This window comes from Cotesia glomerata, linkage group LG6, assembly GCF_020080835.1.
Source record: "Cotesia glomerata isolate CgM1 linkage group LG6, MPM_Cglom_v2.3, whole genome shotgun sequence".
In the NCBI taxonomy this organism is placed as follows: Eukaryota; Metazoa; Arthropoda; class Insecta; order Hymenoptera; family Braconidae; genus Cotesia; species Cotesia glomerata.
In genome coordinates, this window is record NC_058163.1 from 20,327,072 (window position 1) to 20,349,509 (window position 22,438).

A 22,438-nucleotide genomic window follows, 5' to 3' on the forward strand; every position below is an offset into this window, starting at 1 on the left:
ACAAGGCGGTTAGTGATCACAGCAGGCCAAAGTCATTTTCCTAAGTAGACGGAGGGAACCTAGTATGACAGCCTTCTGCATCCTGACCGCCAAGAATTCAGCTTTTGATGAGCAAGCTGGAACTCTGGCAAGTGAGGATACAAAAGACTGTTTCATCCCTCCGAGGACGCCAACAATCAGGACGACGAGCTTGACACGGTAACCTGGGTAAAGTTTGCCAATTTCAAACAGGAGATCCTGATATATCTGTCTTTTGTGCTCTTCTTTGGCTGAGATGTTGTATTCAGCCGGGGCCGAGAACTCAATGACATAAATGTCACGAGTAGCCTTGTCGAAGAGCACAATATCAGGTTTGTTGTGATCTATCCGCCGAGTTGTTGCAAACGGCATGTTCCAATAAATTTTGCAACTGTCATTCTCAACAACCTGGGGAATATCTCCTGGCAGATAAGGCAGCACCGGTGTCACGTCAATACCGTAGCGGTGACGAAGATAGTAGTATAGTACTCTCAGGGCAGCATTGTGACGCTGGATGTATGCACCTCTCGCCAGCACAGGACATGCTGACAAAATGTGCATAAGCGTCTCCGGATGTTGTTTACACGCCCTGCAGGTCGTGTCCGGGAGCTGCACCTGGAGCACCTTGCTACGGTACTCTAGAGTGTTAATGACACCATCTTGGCAAGCAAATATGAACCCTTCAGTCTCGGACATCAGGCCAGCTGACTTTAAGAAGGAAAACGTCAGCTGGGTGGACAAGCCATGATCACGCACGTGTTTGAAGAACACGCTGTGCATAGACTTGTCCATCAGTTTGCCTAGGAGTAGTTTTTCCTCGGCGTTCCTGATGGCGCTCTTGAATTCCTCCTTTCGGAGTTCCATAAGAGCGTTTATTTCTCCAAGACCAAGGGTTCTTGCATATATTGCTGCCTTATATAAGAACGACCCCTTATGCGCATTCTCATGTTTATGAACAATTTGCATAAGAAAGTCATCCTCGTCTGCAGTGAAATTGACAACTTCGTGTGTTAAACCCAGGACTAAACGATCGTGAAGCCGCTCCAAGCTCTGCAAACCTCTCCCACCGATCGACCGGGAGAGGTATAATCTGGCGACTGATGAATTGGGGTGCATGCTCCGGTTCATGTTGATAGTCTTACGGGTTCTGATGTCGAGATCTCGCAGATCCTTTCGGGCCCATTTTAAGACACCGAAAGAGTATAGTAAGACTGGGACAGCGAGCGTGTTAGTAGCGGAGACTTTATTTTTGCCGGAAAGTTCGGAGGACCAAATTTTCCGGAGTCTCCTAACATACTCGCTACGGAGAGTTGCTTGGACTTCGGAGACCGCATGCATGCGGTGCTCTTCCATTCCTAGATATCTATACAACTCTCCGGCGTCTAATTGTCTTAAAACGCTCCCATCTACCAACTCGACATCATCACCCGTAACAGAGCACTTACCCCTCGCCAGATGTACGACCGCACACTTGTCCAACCCAAAAGACATTCCGGCATCCCGCGTGTACTCTGCTACGATGTTAAGGGCCGCCTGTAGATGATCTTCATCAGCACTATACAGCTTCAGGTCATCCATATAAAGCAGATGGGTAATCGAGTATTTTCGATCACCCGGAGGCCCCACAGAGTACCCACGAGTTTTACGGAGAGCAACAGATATAGGCAGCAGTGAGATGCAAAACAGCAGAGGGCTCAAGGAATCACCTTGGAAGACCCCTCGTTTGTACTCTACAACTCCGGTTATGTGCAATGCGTTTCCACTTCCAATGTGAAAACGCGTTCGCCAGAGCTGCATTGTACGCCGAATGCATTCCACTATTTCAGGATTGACCCCCAGGCATTTGAGGAGATATAAAATCAACTCATGAGAAGTTGAGTCAAATGCCTTGCGATAGTCGATCCAGGCCATTGACAGGTTGCGTTGATAGTAGATCGCATCTTGTATGACACATCGATCAACTATCAAGTTCTCTTTGCAACCTGACAGGCCTCTTTTGCTGCCACGCTGTTCATATATCTGTTGCCATACAGGTTCTATCTCATGCAAAATACGGTTGTTTAAAATTTTTGTAAAAATTTTATAAACCGCATTCAAGCAGGTGATAGGCCTGTAATTCTTGGGTCAGACAAGTCACCTTTTTTTGGTATCAGTACGGTTCGCCCTTCCACGAGCCAGTCTGGAATCGGTTCGTCAGCTCTAATGTACGATGTAAATATACGGGCCAGATGGAGGTGGGTAGAAGTAAACTTCTTCCACCAAAAGACATTTATGCCATCTGGTCCCGGGGCAGCCCAATTTTTGCTGCCATTTAGAGCTGAACGAACTTCATTCACACTGACTGCAGGGCTCTCTTCATCAGCATTCTGTCTACGGTGTTCCCGACAGAATGCTTTAAAGTCGTGCAGAGCTGGAGTATTGGCGTTCACGTTTGGTTGATCTCCATACAACTCAGTCCAAAAAGCTTCCACCCGCTCAGGTGTTGGATAATTCCCGGTAACATCGGTCTTTGGTGTCAGAAAGCGTGAAGGGCTGGATCGAAACAACGAGTTGTCGACCAACCGCTTCAGCCTTTTCTCTAGTGACTTTTGGCAGTCACTAAAGCCCGCAATTTATTGAGAGACTCTTCCTTGATGACAAGAAGAGTACTCTTATTCAGTGTGTGATGACGCCACCGAAGTTCAGCAGCAATGCGCCGAATTCGGGGCGTGTATGCTCTTTGAGTTGTTTCAAACTCAATCACACACTGAATGCGGGAGACCTGTTTCCGGGATCTGTCAATTTTGAGTCCAAGTTGTGAGATGCGCTGTCTCAACCTTGCCTCGATCGAGAGACAATGTCTCTCTCTCGGAAAAGCCGAAACTGCTGCACCATACACAACCTGGCTCACAGTGAGCAGGGTGGAATCCTCCAGGATGTTTGCACGGAGATCTTCATTTACCGCTTCTAGCTGTTGTTGGGAGTAAGTTATCTTTTTAGATATACTTACTTGCCGTCCTATAAAGGGATTGTTGTCATCCAAGGAGGAACGGCGTCGTTCTTGGTGTAATTGCGCCGGAAAGGAAAGTCTATTAGACTGCCTTCTATCCGGCACAAGCGATCTTCTATTACGCCGAAGATAAGCGGCATAATTACGCAGGTGTTTAGGCGTAAAATGCTCTAGCTCCGGATGCATATCACTCCAAAGAGTGTGCATCCGGGCCATATAACCGCTCACCCCCGGCTCGCTACGTTGGTAGCACACCAAGAGGTCGACTCGTAGTTCCTCCGTCCACTTAAAGAAAGTCCTTAAAGCACCAGGGTCGTCATCGTTCATCGGGTCCGGCGTGCTCCTCCCACCTGATGAATGGTCCTCATCCGAAAAGGACCGGTTGTGGGGAGCACTTCTGAGATTACGCCTTGTTGTAACTCAGTATTTCAATGCAGTGGGTAGTTGGCCCACTGCATCGGCTACGTCGTTCGCCTACAGACCTGGTGTTATGGTCTGCGTTTCCCGCGATGCGCCGCTTGGAGGCCACGTAGCAAGCACAATTATTATTATTATTATTATTATTATTATTATAGCACCTTCGAGTGCACCTGTACTATTATTTTTGTATCCTTATGGTCGTCAGGGGACATAGTCCTACGATCAATTAAATAAAGCATTACATTATTTAAGATTTAATGTTAAATTAACTGCAGGTTGTAAGGAATGCAAGTCTTATTGCAAGTTTACAATACAAGTCTTATGCGTAAGTTTAAATCACCACTTGAAAAGTTGAAAAGAAGAAAAAAAAATTAATCAATTGAATCACTGTCGATGATCCATGGAATCTCATAAATAATTTACAAATTTTGCCATTTAAATATACAAATTTTTTATGACACTGAAGTTGACAGACACTAAAAATTTTTTTGGAATTTTATGGCAATTAAACTATTATAAAAAAAATTTAATTAAAAAATTCCACATGTGAAAATTAATAAAAATTACAAGTAAAAATTTTTAAAAGCATTTTTTATTATAATTGATTTGCTATAAAAATTTTTAAAGTTGACAGCTAAGTTCAGTATCATAACTTTTTTCTTTTATTTTACTTTATAAGTTCCTTTATATTTAAAATAAAAATAACTAAATATGAAAAGATTTTTGTAAATATTTGAAAATGGGTAAGGAAAGCTGTTAATGTTTACGTATTTTTATTATCATATTTTTCGTTATCGGTTTGATAACTGACACTGCTAATATCAATATTGACTTCAAATTTTAATTTTTCAATTTAATTCAGCACGGTAAATTTTTTTTCTTTTTTTGAAATAATAATGAATAGTGAGACATTTTTGATTACAAAAAATTTTTATTTCAAGCAGAAAAACTCAAATATTTACATTTATTTACATTAATACAGCAAGATCTGATGCAACTTCATTTTAATACGGTTCAATTCCAGATTAATAAATAACAAATATCAGGATCACGGGTAGTTGGAAAAACACAATTAAATCGACTTACACAATTATTTAATTGCAACACTACGTCTTTATTCTTAATACTTTATCTAAATATTCTTAAGACTTTATAAATATTGTCGTGGTTATCAGATTACCAATTGGTAATCGCAATGAAAATTATATTATATATCAAAAGATCATGTATGTATTCATTTTAATTTGACGATCGTTTAGTCGTTTAGACATTGTTGAGGTTAGTTAATTTAATTAAATATTATTGTTCATCTGTCATGTTCAATGAGATTTACATATGTTGTTAATTATTACATCATTTCCAGAACTTGATAAAGTCTTAATGTATGATTTTAACTATTTAATTACCGTCGTATTTTCGTTTTTTCAATGACGGTTTCTCGAATAACTGCTTCGTTCCAGCAGATTGATTATTGTGGAATTTAAGATTCTGGGCTGTCTCAGATATCCAAGGGGAATCAAATTGTGTAGTGTCTTGATCGACCAAATGAGTATACTTGGTTCGTCCACGACGTCCAAAGTTTTTGACCTGCATGACTTCAGGTAAAACTGTTTTATCGAAATGATCCTCCAGTGTAGCTCCAGAATAGTCACGTTTGAGTATAGTTTCATCTTTATCCAGATAAAATGCACCTCGATGATAGTATTTTTGCAGAAACTTATACTTTCCTTTAGCGGCTTTATTGGTGATAACTTTTGGATTAAGCTTAGCTTCTTGTTGACGTTCTTCTTCAGTTAAGTTTCTGATTCTTTCTATTTCCAATCTTTCTTTCTCAGTGGCTTCATATTCCTCTCGATCTCGTTTTATTCTTTTTAACCCACGGAGTTTCCAGGCTTCGTACCTGACTTCATCATTCTCGTCATCCGTACAAACGTCCTCAAGTTTACTTTCTGTTGAGTCAGCTGGCTTACTTCCTTGAGTTTCCTCACGAATGGCTTCTTCAACCATCCTCAAAGTTTGTCGTTTTCTTTCATCAGCCATTTTTTTCCACTTTATTTCCATCTGCTGTTGTTTGAACGCTTCTTTTTCTTGTTCAACAACAGTTATTCTACCTTCTTTCATAACAAACACTGGTTTCAACCTGGGTCTACATTCATCCTCTGAATCCGAGTATTCTTCATACTCTGAGCTTTCAGCCGAACTTGACCCTAATACTTCTTCCTCGTCTTTGATTATTTCTTCCTCGGTTTCTTTCTTGGATATCACACGTTGTTTTAGCGCCTCACGCCTTCGTTCTATTTCAGTATCAGATAAGTCCTCATCATCTGAAGAATCAGAACTCTCGAGTTTTATTTTCTTCCGCGCGTTCGTCATTTCGGTTTCAATAATTTCTGGCTTCTGGATGTGACGATGTCTTTTGACGATTGTTCCTGATTCATCATTAGATTGACGGCCAAGATGTGTCAATCTCCTCAGCCGTGGATCTTCTTCATCATGTATTATCGATGTCGATGCTTTGTTATCAATGATAGCGTTACTTACATCATTTTTAATCGGCTTTGAACATTTTTCTAGGAAACCATTATCATCAGATTCTTCGTCAGAACTTGCAGCTGGTGCGTAGTCAGGCCTTTTTCCAGATACATATCTGTGTACCTTAACCTTTTTCATAGATACTTCTCCCTTGTCATTTCTAACAGGAACAGCTCCTGCTGTACTTTGTATCCCCATCGGAGCTGCTGCTAAAGCACTATTCGTCACGAAATAATCCATCTTGAATGTATTTATTGAAAAATTTTTAGGTTGTGGAAATTTTTCAAAAAAATAGCAATGCGACTGTACGCTACAAGTATGTAAGAATAACTAACTGAGGAAAAATACCAAAATTATTAAAAGTAAGTAAGAACTAGGAGTATGGAGACTATACACTTCATAACTAGGATAGCATAGTCTCTATATACTAGGATAGTATAGTATAGTGTATAGTTTCCATAACGAGGAGTTACAATTTCAAGCAGGAAAAGTTAGGAGCAGGGATATTTGGCAGCGAATAGTTAATTTAACCAGGAAATAATTTGGAGGGAGATAATTGTAGGCTAAGCAATTCGAAAACTAAGTAGAAAGGGGATACGGGTGGAAGGATTTTTACCTGGATGAGCGATACATTTACAAAATATTTCTAAATTTAGTTAGTAATTAAATGATTAAAATGCAGACTTTGTCAAAAGAAGAAACCCAGACAGTCATTAACTTAGGTATCAATTGTTTGACCATAAGCAGATTAAAAAAAATACTAAAGAAAATATCCCAAAGAAATTACCATTAAAGTTTCATTTACTATTCTAAGGCTAGAAAATAACTTAAATTAAAAAAGAAAAAAATAGTCTAGACTGTTAATGCAATACATAGGCTGGGGAATTTACATAAATAAAAATTGAACAAATGAATGAACCGTTTATTAGATAAAATAAACGTACTTAAATTTTGAATTTTAAATAAAATATATTATTTTCCAACTAAAGTAATAATTTTCGCCTATGCAAAAAAAATATTAACTTATAGTTAATAGTGTGACGAAGAAAAAAAATCATTTTTCATCAATAAGTTTGATCAATTTTTTATATTTAATTGTTTAGGAATTTATTGTTATTCTTTTAAGTTGTTAGTTATTTTAAAATTTTAATAATGAAGTAATTTCACAACTATTGATTATTATTTTAATTACAGAAAAAAATTTTTACCAATCACGATTTTTGAATGGATATTAGACATAATTAAAATAGAAAAATTGGAGAATTACTTTTGAACAATATCCCGAAAAATTACCATGGTCCTAATAATAGCCATGTCCGAAATTACAAACATTTTACGAGACTTGTTGAAGAAACGGTTCAGAAAATCAAAGAAATAGTCCTTAATATGCCGTAAAGTATATTGAAGAATATGTCAATTTTATATGATACTGAAATTAGCAGATATCTGACAATTATTCGAATCCACAGATTCGGTAGAATCTGGCGCCAAGTTCCGTTCAAATCCGTTGTAAACGAAGCGCCAGACTACCGATTGTTTACTGTAAGCAGAACGGTATTTTGAGGTTGCAAAATTTTATTTAATTCTACGGTACTTCTTGTTCCTAAATTTTATATTATAACAGTAATTCATGCTTTATTTTAATGATATTAATTAATTATATTCAATTATAACAATTAATCCACTTGAAATTATTAAATTTTATCAGCACAAACTATAGCAAGCTCAAAAATTTCGATCCTGACTTTTTTTCTATGTAAAAAGTGACATGCCTTTGTAAGAAATTACTTGATTATTATTTTTTTTTTTTAAGCAATTACACAATTTATTTTCTTTGTAAAAAATAAATGAGCGTTATGAGGCGCGCACTTTTGGATTTTCCAAACTTTCTTAGATTGTTATAACAATTTAATTGTAAAGAAAAAAATTTAGCGTAAAAATTTCACATGTAGAAATTTAAAAAAAATATAAGTGTGAATTTTAAAAAATATTTTTTTTATAATAATTGATTTGTTATAAAAATCCGAACAAAAACAGTTTCACTGTAAATAAATCGCGCCAAGTCCACGTTCATAGGACTATTAAGAAAAAAAAAATTTCTTTCTTCTTTACAAAAAGATATAAAATTAAAAAATTAGAAAATCCAAGTAACCGATATGATTGTATTTGATTTTCGGAAATTAAAAAAAATTTTATTGTAAATTTGAAAATTAAAAAAAAAAATTTGCTACGTATTTAGTGTGCGTGGTTGCAAAATATTTTACTTTTAATGAAATTCGTAAAATCTATTTGCCAGGACAAAGAAAATTGAAATACACAATGACGCACACCAAGTACGTTCCAAAATTTTTTTTTAATTTTCAAATTTACAATAAATTTTTTTTTAATTTCCGAAAATCAAATACAATCATATCGGTTACTTGGATTTTTTAATTTTTAATTTTATATCTTTTTGTAAAGAAAAAAGAAATTTTTCTTTTCTTAATAGTCCTATGAACGTGGACTTGGCACGATTTTTTTACAGTGAAACTGTTTTTGTTCGGATTTTTATAACAAATCAATTATTATAAAATGAATATTTTTTAAAATTCACACTTATATTTTTTTTAAATTTCTACATGTGAAATTTTTACGCTAAATTTTTTTCTTTACAATTAAATTGTTATAACAATCTAAGAAAGTTTAGAAAATCCAAAAGTGCGCGCCTCATAACGCTCATTCATTTTTTACGAAGAAAATAAATTGTGTAATTGCTTAAAAAAAAAAATAATAATCAAGTAATTTCTTACAAAGTATTTTTTATTCTTTTTTAAATACCGGCACCCGTTTTTCTTGTATATGCGTATGCAGTCTAAAAAAATTTAGCTTGATCAAGTGGTGCCATAGTTTTCACGTGACAGAAATAAGAAAAGTTTGTTTATTTTTGTACATGTGTATCGTAGTGAATTTTGATAAAAATTCAATTTAAAAAATAACTACGTAATCTAGGCTACTGATATGAAATACGGCATACGTTCATCGAATTCTTAAACTAATAAAAAAGGCCCGGTCTCGAAGGATCAATTTGTTCGGGAGTAATCGTTGGTATATTAGAGGCAATTAAAGATCACAAAATTGCTTGACCTTGACGAGTCAGGTATAAAGCACAACCTCACGCGCTTCGCGCCATGAGGCGTGCAAAATTGTCAGATGTCTGTTAAATTCAGTATCATAATTTTATTATAGGGGAGCCTGGGGCACGACAACCCCCTTAAGCCGATTTTTTCTTTTAGTGGCTTTTAACCATCAAATTCATTTATTTTCCATCTATTTCGAACGAACCAGTCGAAATTTTGCAAAAAATCGAAAAAAAATTTTTTTTTATGGGGCACGACGGCCCCCTCCCTAAAAAATCATATAAAAAAAATTTTTTTTTACTAAAGCTATTACCATCGAAATCTAGAGATTCTCCTCCTAAAAAACGTCGTCGAGGGAAAACCACGATTCTTACGAGTCTTGAGTATCGCCGAGAACTCACAGAAAAAAAAATCAACATGAAGCAAAAAAAAAGACCTCAATTAAACAAAAAAAAAAAATAAATAAATAAAACAAAATCAAAACCAAAAAATTAAAAAAAGAAAAACATTTAAAATATAAAAATGATGATTGACATTGTCTTTATTGCTATGGACTTTCCTCAGAGTCCTTAGAGTCATGGATTCAATGAAAAAATTGTAATAAATGATCTTATGATTCTTGCGCAGGTATTGGCGAAGATTATTCTGACGAATATGTCTGTGATCATTATGAATACTCGTATATTTGTTAAAATATTTTATTAAATAAATTATAAATAATTTATAAATATATAACAAATATAATTTATAAATATATAAATTATATTTGTTAAGCTATTAATTAGTTTTACATAGATAATAGTTAAAAATATAATTAATTCCTTTTATTGCACTCGGAGGTTTTAAACTAGCAATGAATTGGCTACATTAGTTTACATTGATTGAAATCACAGGTTGAGTTTTCAGATTGAGCTTTTAAAATACGTAATATCTTGAACCAGACCTTTTTTTTTATATTTTTATCAAGTCAAAATTAGAAATATGAATTGCGTAAAGTAAAACATTCTTGGAGGAATTCAAATAAATTTTTGAGATTAGGTTTCTGTCTGGTACAGAGGATACTGTGATCAATAATTAATAACATAATTATTACTGTTTTAATTTCAAAAAACTATGTTTTCAGTTTTTTATAAGCTATATAATTCAACTTTTCATTAAATTTTTCAGTTTAATTAAATTCATTCTGATTCATTGACCTGAAAAGGCCTAAAATAATGAATTCTTTAAATTTGTCATTTTTTTCGAGTGATCCATTATGCCCCACGTATCACATATTGGCCCGAAAGATCATAAAAACATCATAGAGGTCATAACTTGACGGAAAATGGAAAAAAAAAATTTTACCTAATTTATAAGAGGGGCAGTTATGACAGGGATCGTCGTGTATCACTGTCCCCTGTATGATTCAATTTTTTGTAAAATTTTTTAGTTCAATTAAATTTTTTCTAATTGATTTTACCACAAATTTATCACAATTTGAAAAAAAAAAATTTTTTTTTCGTTACAATTTTTTTTTCGAGTGGTCCATTATGCCCCACATATCACATATTGGCTCAAAATATCATAAAAACATTATAGAGGTCATAACTTGAGGGAAATTGAAAAAAAAAATTTTACCTAATTTTTGAGGGGGACCGTTGTGCCCCAGGGGGGCCTTCGTGCCCCAGGTTCCCCTAATATTATTTTTTATTAACATTATATTAGCATAATGGATTTTAGGATTTGATGAAGTTAACTCTCAGAATTTTAACTTCTCGAACTATCTTATCAATTTAAAATTCAGGATTTACGTTTTTAATTAATTTAAAAAATGTATGACGAATAATAATTGATGATATTCGAGTGAAGTAAGAATGAGTACGTAAATTTGCGCGTGCAGCGCTTACAAACTGCTTTATTATCTAATCATAAACAAATACTCATCTTTCATTAATATTGAATTTTCTAATCATTAATAAGTTTATGTCTGTTTATTGTCTTCTTGATTCTAGTATATTCGCTAATTGATTACCATAAAACACAGAAATAAAATTAACAGACACTTAATATATTATTATAATTATATACCGTAAGTAAATTATATGAAAACGACTAGTATTACATCTTCAAATATCATAATAATAATAATATAAGAAGAATACTAATGAGAGATGTGGTGGAAAAATGATGATATTGGATATATAAAGACATGGAAATTTGCTTGAACCTTAGTTGATTATCTATTCCTCAATGTATTGCTAATACTGCTGATTTTTAACGATTAATATCGGTAATTGATTGTTTTAGATTGAAGTGAAATGTCTGTAGTTAAAGCGATGGTAAGATACTAATCTTAAATTTCGTATGAACAATTAAAATTTATGTTAATAAAAAATTTGAATCCCGGAAAAAATTTTTAAATTATGAAATAATATAAATTTTTCATAACTTAAAAATTTTTCCGGTCTATTTTTTCCGATTACCAAAAAATTTAGTAATTAACAAACAATTCGTGAGTCTAAAAACCACTTAACACGTTTTCATTCTTCTAATACGGCAATTTTTTATACTGTAATTTAAATTAAGTAAATTTCGCAATTACTTACATGTAAAATAAATAAATTTATTTACTTTTCAGTGGGATCATGCTTCAGTAGATGTATGGATTTATCTCCAATTAATAATATTTCTTTCAGTCTTCTATTTTTTTTATCTATTCAAAGATAATATTAAAATAATTTATTTTATTTTGTCACTGAACGGACCACCAGCTCTTCCATTTTTAGGAAACATTAATTACATATTCGACAAACATTGTAAGTTTAATAATTACATTAATTCACATTAACTTACTAATTAATCGGTTAATATTAATTTCAGTACTTTTCAAGATGTCTCACTTTGCCTACCAATTATACGGTCCCGTGTTTCGTATCTGGTTGACAATTTTTCCATTTGTTGTAATCCTGGAACCAGAAGATATACAGAAAGTCCTCGGGAATCCTCGGCACGTTTCAAAAGGATTTTTGTACAACCTTTTACATAATTTTTTAGGCAAGGGCTTATTGACAAGTGATTCAGAGACTTGGAAGAGCCATAGAAAAATTATACAACCAGCCTTTCACTTAAACGTCTTGGATAAATTTATTGAGTCTTTCAATCACTCGGCGCGTAAGTTGGTCGAGAGCTTTTTGAGTGCAGGTGATTGCACTAACATAACTTATCTGGTCAATGACTGCGTATATGAAGTTTTAAACGGTAAATTATTGACATTAGTAATTTATGATTAAATATCTGAAAGATTACTTAAGAATAAATCAATAATTAATAACTGTGATGGAATTTTGTTGCTAGAAACGATAATTGGCAATGAAAGACAACCTGGCAGTAAATTATTAAATAGTAAAGACTCACCATTCAGGCAGGGACAAATATCACTATTTTATCGTCTAAGTCATCCTTGGCTCATATTTAATTACTTCTACAAAAAAACTGAAATGGGCAAACGTGAAGATAAGCATTACGAAGCTTTATTTAAGGCCTGTAAAAATAAAATTAATGAAACCAAACAACCAAATGATGACAAAAATAAAAATAAAAAAACATCTCTTCTTGAATTTATGGTGAAGATAAAATCCACTTATCCAGAATTTAGAGAGCAAGATATAATTGATGAGTGCTGCACATTCATGCTCGCTGGTCAAGACTCCGTGGGTTCGACGATTGCGATGACGCTTTTCATGTTTGCTAAGTACCCCAGATGGCAAAATATCTGTGTAGAAGAGATGAATGAAATATTTGGCAACGATTCTAGAGATCCAACATTAAAAGATCTTCGGGATATGAAAAATTTGGAGATGTTTATTAAAGAAACGATGAGACTTCATCCCAGTGTACCTTTGATTGGTCGTGTTCTTGGAGAGGATATTAAAATAGGCAAATAATTACTTATTTTTCATTTATACACAGAAAAAAAATTTACTTGAATCAAGTAAATAATTTTGAAAAAATTCATCTTCTTGATTTGAGTAGAAAAAATCTTAAATTAAGTAAAATTTTTTTATTCAAGCATTCTTAGCTTGAAAGGGTTTATAAAAACATAGATCTGATTAGATTTGGGAGTTAATCCATCGAGCCATTCCGAAGAAATTAAAAAAAAAACCAAAAAAAAATTTGAATTTTTCTGTTTTTTTAAAATAACTTTAAAGCGTGCGGAAAAATCATAATGAAATCATCTAAACATTTTTTTTGCTTAAAAAACTGCGTCGAATGCATTTTCGAAAATGAAAACTGAACGATGCATTCAAAAGTTATAGTTGTTTAAAAATTCACAAAATTGTGTTTTTCGATATTTTTTCAAAATATCTTCGAAATTTCTCAACCAATCAATGTAAACCTATACATTTTCTTTTTGTGCTTTAAAAAATGCGTCGAATGCTTTTTTAAAACAGAAAATCGAACGACGCATTCAAAAGTTAGAGTTGTCCAATAAATACATTTTGAGCTTTTCGAGCTCAAAATGTGAAAAACGGTGCTTTGAGCTTGAAAAGCTCAAATATCAACCAAAAAAACGTATTTCAAAGCGCTTCAAATTCAAACTAAGCGGGAAGTTTTAGGGTTGGCCTGCGCGGTCAACCGATTTCCAGATTTTTTTATCATTATTGGCCAGGTGCACGATGGTGATGCCCTTATTTTTCATGCTCTTCCTATGTTAAATCAAACGGAGTAATTTAGTTCCAGTGGCCGCCATTAGCGTTAAATCATGCTCTTCCCATAAGATTTACACGTAAAAGTGGTAGTCAGCGCCAGCTCTCCCTACCACATACTTTGCACCCGATGACACTGAAGTTAACAGACATTAAAATTTTTTTTAGAATTTTAGGGCAATTAAATTATTATAAAAAAAATAATTAAAAAATTTCACATGTGAAAATTAATAAAAATTACAAGTGAAAATTTTTAGAAGCATTTTTTTATTGTAATTGATTTGTTAAAAAAATTTTTAAAATTGACAGTTGACAGCTAACTTCAGTATCATTGCACCCGGCTAATACTAACAATAAACTTATTTCAACAGTTAACGTAAATAAAATTAAACTTATTCTTTCAGGTAAACATATCATTCCAAAAGGATGTTCGGTACTTATATTTCCACAGTCAACTCACAGGCTGTCCCATCATTATCTGAACCCTCATGAATTTGATCCTGAACATTTTAATCCAGATCGCTCTGTTAGAAGACATCCTTATGCGTATTTAGCGTTTAGCGCGGGGCCTAGAAATTGTATTGGTAAGTTTTTTCATCTCATTACAACGTCCTATTTTTCTCCTGCAATAAGTTTAACTTTAAAAATGTGAAGGATCAAAAATAATTTAAATATCACAAAATAAAATATTAAACAATCAAATTTTCAGGAAATAAATTCGCATTGCTTGAAATGAAATCAATAATTAGTAAAGTACTGAGACATTGTCAACTGGAGTTAGTCCCAGGTAAAGAAAAAGTAGTAACTAAATTCCGAGTAACTGTGCGTGCCAAGGGTGGTATTTTTATAAAAATAATTCCTAGAATACAATCACACAATTCTTAAAAATTTTTACAATGTATATGTATCATATATCATAAATCATATTCTGTTTTGTAAGTTTTATTTTCACAATAAAAATTTTTCGATAAATTATTTAGTTTTAAGCGTTTAAATTTTTCACGCTAATGCAACCATGGAGGCTCCAGCGTGCTGATTGGAGGTTTCGTTACCTCTGGTGGTGGCAGCAGGTACTAAGTTTATCAAAGAACCTTCGAGCATTATCTTTGTATAGCAATTACGTCAAAATTAACTTGCAACAAACTACAACAACAAATAGCAAGCAATTACGTGTCTTCAAGATCCAATTTACAATTTACCATTTTTATATTTAATTTTTATTTATAAATTTGATAAATCACCTAAACACCATGACATATGTGTCCGGAGGTAAATAATTATCACAATAACTTGTTTGTTTTTTTCACAACCAGCTGATAACTTTCAATGTTTTTATTTAGATGGACAAGTCCTCAAAAGTAAACCATGGGGCATCAGCAGTATTTTCGGATTTTTCAGCGGAATTATTTATGGAGTGGCCATGTTGTAAGTTATTATTAATAGGAAATATTTTTTAATTATTAACTACAAAATTAAATTATTTTTGGGGACAATTTTTCATGACATTAAGGTTTGCAGTCACTTGAGAATTTTTCAGTTTTATTTAACAAAAAAATTATTTTTAAAAATTGGATTTTTTTATTTTTTTTAATTTCTACATGTCAATTTTTGTTTCTATATTTTTTTGTCATAATTTACTTGTTATAAAATTCTTAAAATTATCAAATATATGCTAAATTAAATGACATTGAATGAGAATTAATTTATTAGATATTAAATAATTTTTAGAATTTTCTTAACAAATAAATCATGGCAAAAAAAAATGAGAAAAAAAAATTGACATGTAGAAATTTTAAAAAATTATAAATGCAATTTTTTAAAAATAATTTTTCAGGAAAGATTTTTTTGTTAGATAAAATTAAAAAATTATCAATTGACTGCTAACTTTAATGTCATTGACACTTGACCATTTTTTTATTTTTTTTAACAAATAAATTCATTCCGAAAAGTTATTTTTCAAAAATTGCATTTTTAATTTTTATAAATTTCTAGATTTTTTTTTCTAATAATTTTTTTCTAATTTTTTTTACCACAATTTATTTGCTACCAAAATTCGTAAAATTATCAAATATCTGCTGAATTGATTTTCATTAAATTAATTTTCATAAATTTTTCAGCTTCCAAACTTTATTCAACCCATCAGCAACTAGATACGGAGATGGATACACCAGAAGTTACCGTCCAGGCTCTGGGTATTTATTTTTGGTTATAAGTAATAAAAAAACTATTGAGATAAGACTTGACCTAATAAAAATATTTATATCATTATCTAGACCCCCACGTCCGCCTACGTCAAAAAAAATTCATGGACTGAATTTAAAACCTCCTTCAAATGTTCCTGGTGGATGCACAAGTTGTCAAGGATAATTAAAACATAGCAAACATTAATTTACATTCCAGGCAATGAGGAGCAGTTGCGAATGTAAAAATTTAAATTAAATTACCGCAATACTTTTATTTTTTAAAATCAAAATATAAAAATTCATTTTACAAATCGATTAGTTTAAAGTTTAAACATATTGTATTTGTATTTACAAATGTTATTTATGGTTTAACGATATATTAACTTACACTTATAAAGTATGCAATGTATAATGTAAAATGAATTACTTATTTTTTATTTTTGTAACAAGCCCAGCGGCGATTGTCGTGCCGGATAAGCGAAGCATAACTCTACCGAGTTGTTTAAAATCACGGTAGAGCTCTAGACAAATTGGTCGTTGAGTTGAAATTTCAATAGTAGCGCTAGAGTTTTTGGGCAAGCACCTCGGTTTCTTTTTTATAACTTGCCCAGTGCTTTTGTGGAGTTGCTCGATTAATCTTGTAATAACTGCGGGTTCTACTAATGACTGGGAATGAAGTACTACTGGAAGTCCTTTAGTAATTGGCATTGCAATTGAAAAAATAACAACATGAGCTTCGAAGCAAGTTGTTACAGGTATCGGCTTCTGAGGATTGCAAATTATGTCACCGACTCCTATGTTCTGCTGCTCTATTCCTGAAATTATCAGAGAGATATTGTCTCCGGCAAAGCTATTTGTAATTGGCAATTCATCGGCAAGTATTCCTGCAAAAAATCATCTATTTAATATCTTTAGTCATTATTTAATATATTAAAAATTCTATAACTATAAAAACCTTTGACAATTCCATTTTCATTACGAGGTAGAAGCAATACTTTATCACCGACAGCTACCATCCCTGCCTCAACATGACCTGAAATGCAAAATCCCGAACCGGTGCCTTTGAATACGTCGTTAACAGAAAAGCGGAAGGGTTTAGCAATTGGCCTTTCCGGGCATTTGAAGCTGTCGATAACTTTGAGTAGAGTTGGTCCGCTGTACCAACTCGTGAGTCCCGGAGCTTTTGAAGGAGACGCAAGGTTTTCTCCGGATAATCCGCTGCAAGGAACAAAGGTCACGGTATCTCGGAAACCTGCTTGTTTTAGAAAGACACTCATTTTTTCAGATATTTCGTCGAATCTTTCTTTAGACCAGTCTACGGTGTCCAGCTTGTTTACTACCACTGCTATCTGTGAAACACCTGTTAGAATTTTTGATATTAAATTATTAGTTATTAGTGATATTATATTATATTTTTTCTTAAGGGATCATTCTGGTTTGGGTAATTATTCACAAGTGGGGTCCACGATTTTAATTTTCATTTTTTTTTAACGAAATTTCTATTTGATTTTATTGATATATTTTTTTCTGAAAAATACATAAAAAAATGAACAATTTAAAAAAAAAAGGTTGATTATCACAATTTTAACAAATTTTCAAAAAAATTTATAAATTTTCACATTTTTTGTCATAAATGCGCCGTAAAAACAAGCAGAATAAAAAAAATGAAAAAATGTTCATTTTTCACCTAGATATGGCCAAAAATAGGGTGGACTCTACTTGTAAATAATTACCCTGGGTTGTAATTTTTGAAAAAATTATTTTTTTTTTACATTTTTTGAAATTACATATATCAAAAAGTATTGTGTTAAAATTTCTAAGTAATCGGACCATTGTAACTATATTATTCTACTATGTTTATGGGGATTTTCGAGTAAAAGAAAATCAAATTTTTAAAAAAGTTTAAGGGATTTTGTACGGTGCCGGCATCGTTGATTGACTTTAGGTAAGATTTTTTATTTTTTAGTTAAAAGAACTTTAAACGCGTTTATCTCTGAACTATGTTTTTTTGGTTGACGTACATGATATCTACGGAACTACTGATCCGCTCCTAATGAAATTTAAATCATATATTCAGTAGTATTTTCTCCTCAAAGTTATTTGATATTAAGTAAAAATTGTTGATAAATGAATGACAAATAAATATAAAATTAATAAACCTTTCAGTCTGGCTGATTATTATACTACATACTCTCAGTATCTGGCACACTAGCATCACCAAGAATTCAACAATGTAAGCTTATCATAATCATCTCTAAGAATGAGTAACTATCTTTTGTTTCTATTATTTTATTTTTTGTTATATTTTTTACTTTCCTTTAGCTTCGGGTAAAAACATTGAATACACTGATTAATTAATTAATTTAAGGGAATAATTAGCATTTAAGAATTAAAGCTTTAGTTTATATAGAGACATTGTATATTATATTATATAATATTGTTCATACTCTGTTACTATCTTCAAACCAAATTTAAATTTAAATTTTTATTATATTTTTAGGACTAAAAATGGTAAAAAAAGACTAATTTGTCAATTTTTTTTTAATTCTTAACCATTTTGTTATTTATCAATAAATATTAATCGCAGTAGTTCATTTAATAGCATCAATATTTATTGAAGGTAAATAATTTTGGTTTTTGTGTTTTAGAAGAGCCGTTATCAAGTTATCGTGTACGTCAGCGACATACCTGTTGTTTACTCATATAAAAAATATAAAAAAAATAAAGTTTTATATTTTTTGTGTTATTCAAGAGTTGTGTTGAGCTGAATAAATTTTATATCAATATCTATAATAGTTTCTGTGTAAAAAAAAAAAAATAATGAATATTTGCTTTTTTTCGAGCATTGGAGCCAGAATGATCTCTTAAATTAATTATATGGTTAATTAAATTACCTAATGAACGAAGAAGAAGAGCATGTTCTCTAGTTTGACCACCACTATCAAAACCAGTTTCAAACTCGCCTCTAGTAGCATCGACCACCAATAAAGCTACATCAGCTTGTGTAGCACCAATAATCATATTTGGAATAAAGTCCTTGTGTCCCGGAGCGTCGAGAAGAGTTACTGATTTAGTATCAGTTTCAAACTTTGTGTATCCAACATCCATTGTTATTCCTCTCTCCCTATTTATTAGTTAAATTAATAAAAAAATTATCACTCAATAAATAGCTTCAATAATAATCATACTATAAAAAACATCAATCATTACCTTTCTTCTCCAGTTTCATCAAGGACCCAAGCATAAGCAAAAGATTGTTTACCAATTTTCTTACTTTCCTGCTGATACTTATGGATCAACTTTGACGAAACTTGTCCTAAGTCGCAGAGCAATCGTCCAAGTAAAGTACTTTTTCCAGCATCAACATGGCCCACAACCACGAGATGCAGTTGCTCTTTAGCGTCTCCGCGCTTGTCTTTATAAATAGCTGCAACATCACGCTTATCTTCAGCGCTCTTAGATTTATTTTCCGGAGTAACGCGTCCTGACTGTGGTGATTGACAACGTGGTGAATTTGGTATCGAAACGTTGAAATTTTTCTTGAACCCTTCGTCTTTTCCTTTAGGACCTGTTGAAGAGTTCACTGACGCCTCTAAGGGACTCAGTGATCTCGGGCTTTCTTGACGCGCGTGCAGTAAATCGCTGTCAATGTTATTCTTCAAATCAAACCCTTTTGTAATTGTGCGTGCTTTTGCTGGCGTTACTACTCTCGCTGATGGCGTTGTTACTTGTACTGTTGGCTTTATCTTGATACCTAACTCATTATTATTAATATTATCATTATTATTACTAGGTAATTATTATTATATCAATAATGTTTACACAATTATAATAAGATAAGTTATTAAATATTTTATTTACAAAAAAAAAAAATGACCCGCATAAAATTCATGAATTTCAATATTTATACAAAGTTATTATGCATTTTGTGATTCAAGTATTAATTGTTAAAAATAACATTGTTAGGTACTTAGTTATTGTTCAATTTTTTCAAACTAAAAAAAAAAATTTTTTAATTATATAAAATATATACAATAATTATTCAAATCATGATTTTGACAGTAATTATCGCCGTAAATTAGCCATAATAAGACTGTCGGGAGACGGTGATGAAAAATCAAATGGTTTAATGATATCACTAAATTCAGACTTTGATTTCTCAATGTATGGTTTGTGACTTTTCCACTTTTTACACAACATTTTTCCAAAAGGTGATGCCATTTTATTGAAATGTGTTAACTGAGAGTACTTTAAGTCAATTAAAGTTAATTTGCAGTCGAGTACTTCGACGCTTTCAACAATCAACGATGAACAAATAGGTTCGTTGATATTATCATAAAGTTCTTTTAAATTAAAATCGTCCTTTCTTTTTGTGGAATTGTGTTGTTCATTAGCTAATTTAATTTTTTTATAATTAACAGATGATTCGGACTGTCTCAAAGCTGCGGTTAAATCAATTTCCCAGTCATTATTAGACTTTTTTTCTTTTTCCTCATTCGTTTCTTTATTTTTCCCTTCAAATTTCTGCTCCAAGTGGAGATTCTTCACACTGGAGGCCACTTTATTGACCTCAGTGTTAACCGCATCAACATTGTCTACTGACTTGATAAATTTACCCGGCAGATGAATCGGGCTTGGTACTCTATTAGATAATTTTGGTATTACAAAAGTACTTTTCTTTAATGGGCTGTTGGATTTTAAATGATGAGCAGTCATCTCGGCCAGCGAACCAAATGATTTTTTATCACCGAGCTTGTCATTTTTCGGAATTAAACCTTTAGCACTCGCATGGTTACTGATCAAACCAGACAACGAATTAAATTTCGGTTTTTCCGGAGTTACTTTAGATTTATGACTCGCCATCAGGTCAGAAAGAGAAGAAAAGCCCGGAGATTTGGTTTCGTTTTTTTTAGGCCCGAAAATCGGGGACCCGGGTTTTTTAGTCAGTAAATTCAACTTGGGCTTAAGGTTATTAGATGTAATTGTTAAGGAACCTTACCTTACCGATGAACAAAACCCCACATGAAACAAATAATTAAATTATTTTGATTAGACAAGAGTTTTTTTATTTTATTTAATGTTATTTTAAACAATATATCTACCTGATTGTGCTTCTATGCGATCTTTGGCCTTGGCTGCATCTGTTTCAATCAGAAAAATTTAATTAATTAACACAATTAGTAATTATTTAATTAAATAAAATATTATTATTTATTAAGAAAAATAATTTTTAAATTTATGACATTAAATTTAGCTGTCACTTGACAATTTTTTAATTTTCTTGAACAAACAAATTTGTTCCAAAAAATTATTTTATAAAAATTGCATTTTTAATTTTTTTAAATTTCTACATGTCAATTTTTTTAATAATTTTTTTTTTTGTCATAAATTATTTGTTACAAAAATTCTTAAAATTATCAAATATCTGCTAAATTAATTTTTATTTTAAATTTCACATATTTAGTAGTAAAAAAAAATTACCAGACTGATATTTAGGAGGCGAAGATTTAAGAATATTATCCAGAGCGACTTCAGCATCAAAATTGCATTCAATTATTTTCTCAGTGAGTATTGAATCAGGAACAGTATCCCCGATAACGTTTCTCACCACCTCAATACAGGACATTAGCTTAGCAGTGTCAAGTTCAGACAACTCAGGTTTTTTGGGCAAAGCTGAAGCTTTGTTATCATCATCATCATCTTCATTGTCTTCTTTAATATCAGGCTCGTTGATGAAGGAAGCGATGTTCGGCTGCTTGTTACGGTCGAACAAAAATTCATCAGCTGCAAATAAAAAACATTAGTCAGCTGATTGCGTAAAGTGGAGCAAAAAATAAATTACCTCCAGGAGACATGCAGTAATCATCTTCTACAGAGTGTCCGTATACATCGTCATAGCCGTCGTATTCTTAAAAATAAAAATTAGGTCATTAGACAATATTATTATTTTATTATTATATTGATACAGATGGTTATTTAATTTTACTTAACCTGTAAATTGTTAGTTTTAAATAAATATATAATTGCTAGTTACTAACCATCAGAATAATTCATCGAACGTATACCTCGATGCCGTGACATTTTGATGCTTGATTACTAATTTTTTCTCTATTATTGAAAGTTTAGCAACTAAAAACATTCGGAAAATTTTAGTTTTGAACAACTCACGGTTATTCGTGTATAATAGTATTTATCTGACTAACCAGCTGGTATTATTCTAGAAGCTGAAGACACTATAGATATTATTGTGTCTTTGTTATTGGGCTGAAATTCGGAATTGTTGTGTGGAGCCGAAAACACCCGAAGATAGAACTTAAGCTATTATCACTATAGATTTTGTTTATTGTTCATTTTTTTTATTTTAAACAATTTATAATTTATTTGAATTTGATTGAAAAAAATTAAAACTTGGAAATTTTTTTTAAATAATTTTTAAAAATATTTAAAAATTTTTGTGAATTCTAAAAAATTCAAAGATCTCAAGAATATTTAGAA

The 22,438-nt window shown here is 32.0% G+C and overlaps 4 protein-coding genes and 1 long non-coding RNA gene across 5 annotated transcripts; 3 read left to right on the plus strand and 2 right to left on the minus strand.

The window, feature by feature from the left end:
• Positions 1–4,822: 4,822 nt before the first annotated feature.
• On the minus strand, positions 4,823–6,238 carry LOC123266654 (microfibrillar-associated protein 1-like). Its single transcript, XM_044731002.1, has 2 exons — positions 5,642–6,238; positions 4,823–5,410 (listed from the first exon to the last, which is right to left on the minus strand). The coding sequence occupies exons 1-2, from the start codon at positions 6,197–6,199 to the stop codon at positions 4,826–4,828; spliced, it is 1,143 nt and encodes a 380-aa protein (XP_044586937.1). The 5' UTR covers positions 6,200–6,238; the 3' UTR covers positions 4,823–4,825.
• Positions 6,239–11,305: 5,067 nt separating this feature from the next.
• LOC123266656 (probable cytochrome P450 4aa1) lies at positions 11,306–14,757 on the plus strand. The gene is made up of 6 exons (XM_044731004.1): positions 11,306–11,393; positions 11,693–11,870; positions 11,935–12,312; positions 12,409–12,990; positions 14,165–14,344; positions 14,470–14,757. Exons 1-6 carry the CDS (start codon positions 11,373–11,375, stop codon positions 14,643–14,645), a joined length of 1,515 nt encoding a protein of 504 aa, XP_044586939.1. The 5' UTR covers positions 11,306–11,372; the 3' UTR covers positions 14,646–14,757.
• Positions 14,758–14,873: 116 nt separating this feature from the next.
• LOC123266655 (selenoprotein K-like) lies at positions 14,874–16,366 on the plus strand. The gene is made up of 4 exons (XM_044731003.1): positions 14,874–15,029; positions 15,101–15,185; positions 15,878–15,952; positions 16,034–16,366. Exons 1-4 carry the CDS (start codon positions 15,011–15,013, stop codon positions 16,125–16,127), a joined length of 273 nt encoding a protein of 90 aa, XP_044586938.1. The 5' UTR covers positions 14,874–15,010; the 3' UTR covers positions 16,128–16,366.
• On the minus strand, positions 16,190–22,162 carry LOC123266653 (HBS1-like protein). Its single transcript, XM_044731001.1, has 8 exons — positions 21,982–22,162; positions 21,786–21,851; positions 21,425–21,727; positions 21,046–21,084; positions 19,154–19,697; positions 18,838–19,067; positions 16,899–17,303; positions 16,190–16,827 (listed from the first exon to the last, which is right to left on the minus strand). The coding sequence occupies exons 1-8, from the start codon at positions 22,022–22,024 to the stop codon at positions 16,367–16,369; spliced, it is 2,091 nt and encodes a 696-aa protein (XP_044586936.1). The 5' UTR covers positions 22,025–22,162; the 3' UTR covers positions 16,190–16,366.
• Positions 17,711–18,641, plus strand: LOC123266657. The gene is made up of 2 exons (XR_006509826.1): positions 17,711–17,888; positions 18,592–18,641. It is a non-coding gene; the product is annotated as an uncharacterized LOC123266657 (long non-coding RNA).
• Positions 22,163–22,438: the final 276 nt, after the last annotated feature.